This window comes from Battus philenor, unplaced genomic scaffold (genome assembly GCF_028537555.1).
Source record: "Battus philenor isolate CCGP_79_NKW_IND1 unplaced genomic scaffold, ilBatPhil1.0.hap1 SCAF_19, whole genome shotgun sequence".
Taxonomy (NCBI): Eukaryota; Metazoa; Arthropoda; class Insecta; order Lepidoptera; family Papilionidae; genus Battus; species Battus philenor.
The window spans coordinates 12,172,223-12,185,363 of record NW_027181681.1 but is presented as its reverse complement, the minus strand read 5'-3'; the positions used below and the strand labels follow the sequence as shown (position 1 = coordinate 12,185,363).

The window sequence follows — 13,141 nt, the reverse complement described above, 5'->3', positions numbered from 1 at the left end:
AATTTTCGTAGTAGCAGTCAGCTGTTCAAATACATTCATTAGTCTACATTATTTTTCTTTATTAGGTATCAATCTTACTTCTTAGGACACCTTTAATTATTTTGTTTAAATCTTTTTGTAAATGAAATTTCTTCAGACTTTGAACCTCATGTTAAGATAAAAATATAAATAACACTATTGTAATAAGTCATATTGGACATCTTAAATTAAAAACAAAAATACAATAAAGTTATAAATTTGTTTTAAATAATATCTTAAAAAATGTATATTATAATTCTGTGTTATTTTTTATCTTACCCTTGTAACAATACTATTATCACTTGGACTAAACATAGTAACACTGAAAAATTCACTGTCGTTTCATATTCACATAAAACTTTAATCTTTGTCTTTAAAATTTTATACTTGCCTATTTAATATAGTGTTTAATTAAATTTCCAATAAATAAGTAAAATGTCCACTCCGCCACGAGAAACAATACAAAAACAAATCCAACAAGATTGGGCAAACAGGGAATATATAGAAGTTATCACAGGAAGTATTAAAAAAATTACAGATTTTCTTAATTCATTTGGTAAGTGGAAGGTTTATTTTTAAATTAATTAAAAACAAATATTTGGTTATTTATAAATTTGATATGTGTTATATGTTAAATTCAAATTTGTTTACAAAGTTATGTTCATAAAGTTCTTTCGTGTTTACATTAGTTATTTCTTCATGTTCTGTATTGCAGATATGTCTTGCCGATCACGACTTGCGACCTTAAATGAAAAATTGACTTCTTTAGAGAGAAAAATTGATTATTTGGAAGCATGTGTGAGTAAATTATTATCTACAATCATTTTATTTTCTTTTTGATTCTGTAACAAGATGTTTACAAAATATCTCACTGCTTTAAACGTATGCCTTAAAAGGCATTGCGTAAATGCAACTGTATATCTTTGCTTCTGTTACTACTACTGTACATACATATATTCTGGTCAAAATACTCTATAACCATTGTTATTTGGCCGAGCAAAAGTTCACATTTAGATGCATGTTGATCTGAAGTTTTATTTTTTTCACTAAAAAGTTGTATAAGTGGTATTAATACCATACTCGGCCAACTACGTTTCAGTTTTATCACTATTAGGTGTATTTTATCATTGCATTTGCTTAATCCAATGTAGCTATAAATCTCAGTCACTAGTGTACATTTTGTGATTTTTTATATAAAAGTTTTTTGCATAGTAAACAATAATTTCAACTTTAATTAAAATAAAGTTGTAACTATATAAATCATAAAACAGTAATATGGAAGACATTACTGTTTTATGCCCAAAAGTTACTGCACTGTTAGCATATTATTTGGAAACACTGCAACATTTTATTCTGGTAATAAGAACTGATTCAGTAGTAGCTTCACCATTTAACATAGACTTATTATGAAATGTTTGTCAGCCTATGCTGATGTCATCTCTTTGAAGGTCTTGCACATAATCACCATGTGTACTTGCTATGGTATCCTATATTTGTAGAATATATCATAAGGGCCTAAGCCACAGCTCTAAGAAGAGACCTCCATCTTGGTGATTAATAAGAGACTAAGACTATGAACCTTCAGTGTTCTAATAAGTTAAAAAGCTGTATATGGTGATGTACACGAGAAAATAATAGAAATGGATAACTGAAGTGTTTAAGGATTTACGAAAGGAATGAAATGATTGAGAAAGGAAGATAGAATCGTAGAATGATAGAAGGAGGAAAAAAAGATATTGTGTACTACGGAAGACAAGAATGAAGATAAAATTCAAGTGACAAAATTATTAAGAAATACAAAACCCTGTTCCCAATTAAATAGGGGGTGGAAGGAGAGGTCCACAATAGTGGGGGCCAAAAAAAAGCTGTATATGGCAACAGTTAAATTTAATGTAAGGGTGCTGGGTCTGTAAAGTTCAATATAGTGTTCAGGGTTGTAGTAAAATTTGCTGAATAAGAATGCTACAGTGAAAAAAGGTGAATGCTAATGCATCCAATGCATTACCATCATCTTCGCAGACCAGATTATTCTTCCTACCAAATATGGAATGATTGATGTTCACTTTTGAAAGGTTTGAATCCTTCAGCAGGATATAAAGATTTCACTGTTATACCTCTTGCTCTAATGTCCACTGCTTACAATATCTGTTGTGTATAAATTGTATACATTGCTCTATAGACAATATAAATAGCTTTTTTTTTTTTTTTATTTCCAGGTCACTAAAGGTGAAACACTGACTTAAATATGAGAATTAATAAAAGGCGAGAACATATTTAAATATAATTTCAAGACCACATTCAAGCATAATGATCTTGTTATCTGAATTAACTGAAGTTTTCACAGATATAACTAAAAAAATCTCAATGTAGAAATTATTTAAACTTTCAATTTAGAAGAAATAATCAATGAAATTATAAAAAGAAAATTGGTATAAATGTTGATCTTATATGTTTTTGAATAATCCAACAAAAAAAAATTCATTTATTAATAAATGTACTAGGTGTTTGATCTATTATGAGCAATTAATAATACAGTTGTATTGTATTTTGTTGGTAATAAATAAAAAGACAATTATTTTATTAAAATGAACATAATCTAGAGGCTGTTTTGATGTTAATTAATATCGTGTTGCATTATAAAGTTGGGCTTTTTTTTACTGATGGCAACACATATTTTGGTCTAAATTTTAGTCTTGGCATAGTCTATGCATAGCATATAGTACTGATTTATTCCTATATAAATAGTGTTGCACGAAATTTTGTATTTCAAAATCACGAGGCAATATTCTATATGTATTGTGTATGACGTATATAATAAGATGTCCATAACTGGACTATAGATTTCCAATTGTGCTAGTTGAAAGCGGCCTGCATAACCATAAGGTTGTCTAAAGTGAAGGTTCTATGTCGCGCTTCTTGGTCCGTCACTTCTGAGTGAAATTAAGATTTTAATAGTAGGGTATAAAATGAAAACCTGGTATGTGAACTTGGTAATGTTTTCCTATATGTTTTAGCACAAGTCTCATGGTCGCCTATTAATTAATGTTATCGGAAATATCTAATATAGTTTAAACACAAAAACACATGTAATGCATTCCTTTACTATTATATAAAACATGTAGTATTGGAAAATTTAATTATGTAATTTTTAAATGTGCTTTACACAATTTTATCATTCGCAATGTGTTTATAATTGTATTAATGTTAAGTTTTTTTGTAAAAATTAAAGATATAGAAAGAAAAATTTTTTTTTTATTAACCTTAATGACAAAGACATGAAGTTTTTTTTTTAAAAAATCTGTCGTTAATGTAATGTTATTTAATAATTCGACTTTTACAATAGGAATAATTATTTTTGAAATATGATTACAACAGTGAAGTAAGAAGATTTTTCAACCTTTTTTTGGTGACGTCGGCGAAGATCATTTATTTATTATAAAAACATTACTGAGGCTACTTTTCCGAGATAATTTACAAAATACTGTATAAGAATATAAACTAAGATAACAAAGAGATATATATATATATAAATAAAAAATATTACAAGTTAAAACATGCATACATAAAAAAAAATATATAGCCTACAATTCATTACACGTTTTTCAATTGTTATAGATTGTAGATGGCATACTCCAGAATCTTTTAGATCTACCGCCACTTTGGCTGCTTTTGTAGTTTTTTTATTAATATATTTACGGTAACTTCTTATTACTATAATCTATTATAAAGAAAGGATCGCAAACTAAGCCAATGTGACTCGAAAAAAATTAATGCGGCTAAGGAGTTCACAGAAATGTACACATGAATAATATTGTATTGCATCCTTACCGATGGCGGTCAATATCAAATTTCGTACGAATAACATCGTAAATGACATTACTTTCGAAAACGTTTAAATTTAATACCAGTAAAATCTATTTTCCGTAATAACTCCGATTTTCGAGAAATTAAATACATGTATGCACGCAGAAAAAATAGCTCTGATTTTGTACATAAATAACCCTTGTAGGTTGAATATAGTGGAAGTTAGTAAATAAATTCGTTTTTTTGCTTCTCCTGTAAAATTTGATTTTTGAAATACAGGTTTATTAGATGCGGGCGACGTTAGTTTCATTTCACCATAGCTGTAGACAATATACCATTGGTGGTATTTTTTAATTTTTATTGTGATAATTAATTTCTTTAAATGGATTCCAACATGACAGCAATTCCTTGTCCTGCGCCGCAGTTCGAAGTGGCTATTGTCGTTCGCGCGTTGTTTCTTCTGAAATCATTAAAACAAAATGGCTGCTCTTTGCGAATCATTAAATACAGCGACTTGAAAAGTTATATCCTAACAAAAATAATGCGATAAAATCGCCCATTGTACTTTTTTCTTTATTATTATGATATTATTTAAATATGTACTATAGTGTAAATAAAGAATAATTCATAAATAAAATTAGCCAATAAAGAATATTAAATTAATAAAATGTAACACTGTAAGGTGAGGTAAACCGCATATATGTTCCATATGGAATAGTTTTATGAAGTGATAATTTTACCGATATTAAATGACTAATACTACCAATAATTTACTTGCGAGTCCCGACTGACGACACACAGTAAGAAACAAGACTTTTCCTTCCTGAAGAAGGAAGGTCGTGTGAAAACAAATCGGGTCATAAAGGAGTAGTTAATACATTATTAACTTAATGCAACTAAACTATGACATAAATTGTACAATAACGGAAAATATCCGGCGAATACATACCTTATTTGATGAGTAAGATGAGTGGCCATTCTCGCGCCAGTCGCAGCTACTGGGTGGCCAAGCGCTAGAGCTCCGCCACTGACGTTTACTTTATTAGGATCTATATTTAATTCCTTGATAACCGCCAACGAATGAGAGGCGAATGTCTCGTCCACCTGTGGACCAATGTAAACATAATCTATATGCATTTGTTTATAGAAAGAAGTATAGCCCATTTGCTCGTAAATAATGTATTGTACACCTTATCTAAAAATCAATGGTTTTTTAAATAATAAATAATGTAATGCGTATAAATTATTAACAAAATTCTAATTATTTAATGTTAAATTAATTATTGTTTATAATCTGTCCCTGTATTGTCAGAAGTTATTCAGAAATTATTGACAAAGTGAAAGATGTCAAAGTCATTCTAATTGTATTTGCCGCGCTTTTGTACGTTATGATCTGTGTACACGACTGACGTTTTTTCAAATAATAGCCTTTATTTTTGCCTAAGATGCTTTTGAAATAAAATGAAAAGCATTTTGTCAAGAACTCAAGTAAAATTTAAAATAATCGTTTTAAGCTTGTGGAATAAATGATTAGGTTTTAAGGAATAGAGAAGCTAAATCCTTATGCACCTTATGTAATGAAACACTGAAGTACACCACATAACAGTTCAACACAGAATGCTATTAAAGATTTCTTGCATCGACAGAAATATGGCAATAACATATGAAGCTTCAAATGTGACAGCTAAACTTTAAATAAAGTCAATCAGTTTACAGACTAAAAATGTTGTCATTAAAATAGCTTCTATGGTTAAATAGCTTATATTAATTAGCTATAAAAATATAGCTGAACGGGAATAGATCCTTTTTTAAATAATAGTTTAGTTACCTCAAATAGATCAATATTTTCTATCTTTTTCTCTGTAACGGTGAGCAACTTATGGACTGCGCTTATCGCACCCAAGCCGGTGTAAGCAGGGTCCACTCCAACGCAAGCCCATCCAGAGATCCTCGCCAATGGGACCAGCTGGTGTTTATTCACTGACTCCTCGTCAGCTAAGATCAATGCAGCAGCGCCATCTGCTGGAACCTATGAGATTAAGTATATAGCTATCTACTTTACCGTGCTATTTATTGTTAATAAAGTATTAATACAAAAGTTATAAATAAAGCAAGTCTATCTTTGTCGTTTCAACGTATAGACGTTCAATGTTAGGCATAAGCGTCCACCTAAGATATCTATGGATGGATGTACAATAATTGTCACGCTTTGTAGAGGGCGCTGTTGTCCATTCTCTGGAAACTTGTTTGCGAGAAGTGGAAATTCCATGTAATTGATTCACAAATTATGAATTATAAGTAAAAGACTGTGTACGGGGAACGGAACTCGCTCAACAAGACATGGAGACGTAATTTCTCTACGAGATCGATTGAGGAATTACGTTATCTGTAGACGAACGAATGTAATCTAACCTGAAGCAAGTGTCAGAGGCACTGGACGAGTCACATAGCACACTGAATAAATGGCCGCTAGAGCCTTAAGGTTCTGGAATGAAGGCTACGGATCGGCAAGCGCAGCTTAGGAAGCTACAAGCTGGACTGATAGCCTATATCTAGCTGTGAATACTTTTTAAGGTTAAAACAATAATGATAATTATACGCACCGCAGAATTCTCAGATGTGATAATACTATAATTATTTTGGTCACGTATATTCAAATAAGACCTAGCCTCGTCGTTGTACACCATTTCATTTTCTAAATTTATTGTCACAGGTGCTATTTCGGCATCAAAGATTTTCGTCTCTTGTGCTAAAATTTATATAAAAACAATAAAGTACTATATGACTACTGAAACAGCTAGCAATGAAGATGACGCCATTGAGGATAGGCTTGGGAAGCGTAATGGCGGCAACCAAATACGAAATGGTTATATATGAAAAAATAAATTTAAATACACAAATAAAGGCTCGGACGCTAATGTCTGTGGAATATAGGACAAAAAAAAACTTAAAATAGTTTAAGCGAGTATATATACACTGTGATATTAATTTAAAAGTCAAGTAAAGAGTCAATATGTATCTATGTAAGCATTTGACATCTGTCTCTCTTAACATCAATCGAGACAGACGTCAATTGCTTCGCCAATAAGCAATAATAAAAAATATTTTTAACAATATAAAGACAGATTGGTGATAGGTGTAAAATTAAGGTGTGAATGTATCGCTGCATTGCACTTAATTTATGTATGGTACAATTTATTTAAAAATAAATGGGTTTTCGAAATAATAAATAATATAATGATAATATAAGAAAGAAACACTACTTTTAAAATTTGTTTTTCTCTCTCTTTTCAGCGGTTAGATGCCTTACTGTATGACATAGGCTTCCCTATAGATTGCTACACTCAAATGTTGTCTGAACTTAGGTAGTGATATTTAACCCGTGTCTTTTTAAAGAAAAAAAAATAGCTGTAAATACTTTCAATGGCCATTATATCATTATGTTTATGCATATAAATTAGTATTACAATTATTTTTTTATATTTAATATTTCCGTATTGAAAAATCTATATTATTAATAATAAAAAATCGCATGAATATATATTTTTATTTGGTCTAATTTAAGCACACCGCTCTAAAATCACTTTCATTCTCATAGTTTATACTCGGGATGTTATTATGCATAAAATTTAAATTATAGCCAATAAATTTAAATTGCAGCTCTAGCTTGTGGCAGCTCCATGCGCGTACGCCGTTCGACAGCTACTGAGGACCGGCTATTCTATTGTTTCTGAAGATGTTAATGCTGTTAGCCCTAAGGCTTTTACAGCTTCAACGGTACTGAGTTCACGGAGCGGAAGGGTCCGTGAACTAGATTTAAAAGTAGAAACTGAAAGCTGGTGGGGCGCCTACCAGTTGCACGGGGACGCTCGCACGTTGTTAAGACTCTTCGCGGTAGAGCTTTGACGGGGTGTGTTGCTGGAGTGTGCTTGCGGGGTTAGGACGGCAGCGTGGACCACAGGCGAGCCGAAGAGGGATCCGGATCCAACCACGGTTCGCCCACGCTGTTCGCGATTAGAGAGCGGGCGGCCGCTCACTAAAAACGGGTGTTGTAGGACCGGCTTACCGCGAACATGCGTTTTATGCCGCACTCCCTTCTTAAAATATGCGAAAGGGACGCCAAATGAAGCGCCCTCATTCGCACATATAAATAGAAGTCATTTTTCGAAATAAAATCACAATTGAAACGTCCTTATTTAAATAAACGCTAATAGCAACGCTAAATTAGTAACCCAAAACAGCTGCCAACGTTAAAAGCTAATAGCAGCTTGCAACTGCTTATTAGATTTCATATATCGCGTTAGTAAATTGGCTCTTATAGGTTTTTGATATTCGATTCACTGTCCCCCATACTTATACGTAGTGGAGGCCTACCAACGCCGCGTCCACCATATTTTTAAATTCGAATTATGACATTAAAACTAATAATTTTTTACTTATTATATCTGTTCCTGTAGACTATGTAGTGCCAGAAATTACTGATCTGTCGTATTCTAACAAAAAATGAGTGTAACGTATTTCAGAGTGATCACTTTATACAGGATGATTGGAAATCAACGAATGGTAGAACTGAATGAATGAATAATAACAATTTGGTAAAGCATAAATTTCGTCCACTAAAAGTTGACAAATCCTATACGGGTCTGAGTGTATGCATATATAATAAAGTTCTACAACATATTATTACGTACTGTGGTTTCTGACTCATAATGGAACACCACTGGTTCTAAAGGAGTCCTTTATTCACAAATCAGATGGTCACCCTACTTTAACACAAAGTATACTTTCGTTTAGTCCGAACTTCGCTTCCAAATCGCTAAGGAATCACTGTCCAAATAACTTGTCAAATAGTCACTTTGTATAACTGATCGTAGATTTTAATCTTATAACAACACCGAACTGTCGACATAGGGAGTACACTTATTTATACTACGGATAAGGTTCTAGTAAGTTCGAGATAGTACTCGGTTATAATTTCCGAGAACCGTACACAAAAATTAATAAATAACTTCAAGGTAACGCGTGTTCTTGATAATAGGGTCCAGTGTTTATTGTTTAGAGGGTTCTGTAACTCGTGCTTTGTAATAATATTCTATACCTTACTTTTATTAGTTTTACATCTATAATCAAAAGCATATTATTGTATAAATCTCATTTATAGTTTTTAGTTAAAACAAATAAATGAAACTTTTAACAATAACTATTGTTAAGTTTCTTATTAACCTCAGTGATATATTTATAGTGTTAAAAATTATTGACGATTTCAAATGTGCATATAAATGTCTAGTTTATTTAACACATTTTAAAAATTAATATAAAAATACTCACCGAGTTCCCATTTCTTGTGACTATCCAAAGTAAATTTATCTACATCTTCTCTAGTGAGTTTAAATCTTTTTGCAATGCGTTCAGCTATTTGTTCCATTGTCATACCGCAGTAGCTGTCCTGCAATTGTTTTATTGGATCTTCCATTTGATATTTAACTCCCAAAGTCGTTCCGAATCTAATGTTACGAACAAGATGTGGGATCGAAGACATAAGTTCAGTTCCACCAACTAGACATACTTTAGCTGAACCTGTTAAAATGTCCTAAAACATGTTACGATTAAATAGATATATACATTCGATTTGGTCAATGTGCTTTTAAATTTGTGTAGATCAGCAAGAGGCATTACTTTTATAAGTTTTATATTTAAATTCAAGAATCGAAATATTCTTTATTCGAATCATCAATCTACATAAAATGTCGGCGTTGTTGTCCCTACAGGAAATTACCACCGTCTCGGAACGCAGTTCTGCTGAGAAAAGCCGGCGAGTAACTCGACAATACAAATATAGTTTTATTAATAGTGCGCGAAAATAATTAGTTTCCCGATTGCGCATCAACAATATTTGATTCCGTTAATTTTAAAAATAATAACGGCGTTCGTCTTCGATGGCAATTTCCAAAATATGGTAAATTTTATTTCGCAAGTAATTAATTAAATAAATTTTTGCAAATTTTTTTTTCATAAAAAACATAGGCAAAGTAATCCTAACTCATAAAAAAGAAGAAAAAAATGAGCAGAGATGGCCCGGCGGTAGAGGAATAATACTTGCGATCGTAGGTCTTACAGATACTGATACAATCTTATATAATTTAGACTTTGCGCATTAATTATATAGGATTGCCACTGCTCAGTAGCGCCCTCTACTACCATAATACCAGACTGCGATCGCCAAACCACATCCCTGGTATTGCAATTATGATATATCGCCCACAGATATCTTTGGATGAGCCTATCCCTTGTATTTGACGTCTAAGGACTAAAACGTCAAACAGTCAAAATGTAAATTATAAAAGAAATTACAAGTCTAAACGGAATAAATATAGCAACTTACAACACTAGCTGTTATAATAGCCTGTAATCCACTACCACAGGCTTTATTGACTCCTAATGCAGGTCTTTCTATCGGAACTCCTGAATAAATTCCACAGTACCTTGGAGTCTTACCACCGTCGCACTGACTAAGCTGAAACAATTTTTTTTTTAATAAAAAATCTATAAATTTTCTTTTTCTTAATGACGTTATCTTGGCAGAGTAGCCATGACAGTGGCACGCCATTTTTATAATTTCCCGCCTTTTTTCTTTAACCGCGACATTCGCAGACATAATTTTTTTTATGATTTAAGGGTTGTCACATCCTCCGTCTGCCGTAAAGTTAGTTGACTTTAACATAGTGATTGATTATGAGTTTAAGAGCTTTAAAAAGAAATTAACTATAGAGTCACCCATTTACACTTAAAACCTTGTATGTAGATGTTTATAAATTAATAAAAATTAAAGCTATATTTTTGTTAAAAATAACGCAATAATATAGCGTTCTATATATAATGCCCAGATATTTAAAAATAAAATATTGACATGTTAAAGAAAAAACTTTTAAAAATAATTTTACGTACACGTAAAAAAAATATTTTTCACAAGAGAGAAGACTTGGTAAATTATCAAATCTCTTGATTTATCCTTCAGTCACTATGAATACTTTAAAAAATTAGATTATTGGTTTCTAATAATAATTTTGAAAAAAATTCTTACAAAATTAACATTCCCGACCACAGTATTATCAATAACATCTGGCTTTAAGTTGGCAGAACATATCGCTTCCTTTGCCGCGGTTGCGAAAATATGTGACGCTTGCATATTACGAAGTGATCCACCATAGCGACAAAAAGGCGTCCGCTTTGCCCCGACAACAAATATTCCTGAAATTACATAAATACGTTTATTCTAGTATATCGAAGTTTACATATAACATGTACTAAACTGTTTAAATAGAAATTTGACTTTAAAGACAAGATCAGGGTTGTTATTGTTTGAAAAGTAAAAGTTAAAAATAAATTATATAATTATGTAGAAGTATCAATAGGAATATTTTATTTACATAAATATCTTTTTAAGTATATTTTATCGAGAAAGTAATTTTTAATCATGCGGAAGAGAATCTAAAAGATATTGAAAGTGTTTAGAAGGTAAGCGGATTAATTGAGGAAACGCTATAGGTATTGAGAAATTGAAGTATTAATACAAGAAAATATATAAAGTACATTTTTTGAGACCAACTATTGAACACTATTATATTAATATTACTTATCAATCCAAATTAAAATAATAATTTAGATATATGTATTAATAAATGCATATATTATATGGCAACACTGTATGTAAATAAGCATACTGTTTATGTTACCTGTGTTTATCAAAATTATAAGTATAATTATGTTTTATTTTATTTTCTTTACATTCATTTGGGTTTTTCTGAAAACTTTAATGTTTTTTCTGACAACGTTACTCTTTTATTTGAATAAATTTTAAAACACAAGTTGTTTTAATTAAATATAGTAAAAATTAAGGATTGTATATTGTTTTATATATTGTTTTTTAATTATAAATTGACTTACCTTTACATTTGAGTGCCATATGTAGGTGTGACCTTGCCAAAACAATATAACGCTTATTGTTATTCGCTTCCCATGTAATTCTTGATAAACATTGCTGTCAACAAAATAAACATTTAGTTCGTGATAATTTTTTATCTAAATCTGCGTTATGATAATGCATTGTTTTTGTTGAACTAAATTATTCAATTAGCTTAATTATTTTTGGTAAAATTATTAATGGTTTTTATTGAACAATTATTTTTAAAAATTAATTTAGTTATATAAATATTAATTTAATAATAACTTAATATAATTTAAATAGCTCTTGTAAGATTTATAATGATTTAATATCGCTTTTACATTATTTAAATAATTTATGTTTTCTTTTGAATAATATTTTCAGTCCTGAAATATAAATTAGCAACAATTGAAAGTAGTATCGAGAAGATAAGAAATGATTATTATTTTTAATTTTTTAATACCTGCATGTGGTCAATGATTTTCTGAGGTACAGATAATAAAAAATATAACTTGTTAAGTGAATTTAGGTGCTATTTTATTTAGTTATGATATGCTACCCCGTGTTTTGAGATATAAAACTATGCTTAGGTGTAAGTTTAAAGCTTTCTGCTTAAAAGATAATGAAGTTTCATCAATCGGAGACACTTAAAAAATATAATTAAACATGTGTTCAACTTATTATAACCAATTTTGGGACTCTATTTCTAATTGTGAGCGATTCTCCATTAGTCCATTTTGGGACTCTGTGAGTCTAAGGTAGAACTCTTGTAACAGCGATTCCCCCGCAGCCTAAATTAGAACCGACTCTATCATCTGATTTCCGTGGAGTCGATGAGGGGTTTTTTTCTGACAGGATGACGGATGTTTACACCATCTTTGAAGCAGCTTTTAGGTCATAAGAAATAGATACAATCTCTTGTTTAGCTGGCGCATTATATATTATTGGATATCTCTCATTTGTTTAGTAACTATTAAATCTATGTGACCTGTCAAATGGCTGTACAGATAACTCGTAACATTTGATATACTCTAAAATAAATATGAAATCAAATCTTCCGTCTTCATTTCATTTCTTGGTTTTCTTAGTCAGTTTATTTCAAATTTTAATAGAATTAGGTTATGGGTTAATTTCCACAGTAAATAATCAAGGGGAGCGCGAGATGTATATAGACTGTATGCCATGAATGGCGGTAGTTAATTTTATAGACACAATCGAGTGATAATAATCATCATATCAGCCGATAGATGTCTACTAAAAGATCGCGGTATTCAGCGCTTCTAGCGACTTTAAGTATGTCGTCTGTCAAACCTATCTACGCCGTGTGAAAAGGAACAAAAGATAATGTTGGGGAAAAAAGAAGAATGAGTTAGAGAA

At 30.9% G+C, this 13,141-nt stretch overlaps 2 protein-coding genes across 2 annotated transcripts; one reads left to right on the top strand and one right to left on the bottom strand.

Moving 5' to 3' along the window:
- Positions 1–353: 353 nt before the first annotated feature.
- Positions 354–3,218, top strand: HSPC300 (haematopoietic stem/progenitor cell protein 300). The gene is made up of 3 exons (XM_068764379.1): positions 354–574; positions 734–816; positions 2,235–3,218. Exons 1-3 carry the CDS (start codon positions 454–456, stop codon positions 2,259–2,261), a joined length of 231 nt encoding a protein of 76 aa, XP_068620480.1. The 5' UTR covers positions 354–453; the 3' UTR covers positions 2,262–3,218.
- Positions 3,219–3,617: 399 nt separating this feature from the next.
- LOC137921731 (3-ketoacyl-CoA thiolase, mitochondrial-like) lies at positions 3,618–11,832 on the bottom strand. Its single transcript, XM_068764545.1, has 8 exons — positions 11,767–11,832; positions 10,904–11,070; positions 10,205–10,336; positions 9,151–9,412; positions 6,426–6,571; positions 5,651–5,851; positions 4,772–4,926; positions 3,618–4,282 (listed from the first exon to the last, which is right to left on the bottom strand). The coding sequence occupies exons 1-8, from the start codon at positions 11,783–11,785 to the stop codon at positions 4,201–4,203; spliced, it is 1,164 nt and encodes a 387-aa protein (XP_068620646.1). The 5' UTR covers positions 11,786–11,832; the 3' UTR covers positions 3,618–4,200.
- Positions 11,833–13,141: the final 1,309 nt, after the last annotated feature.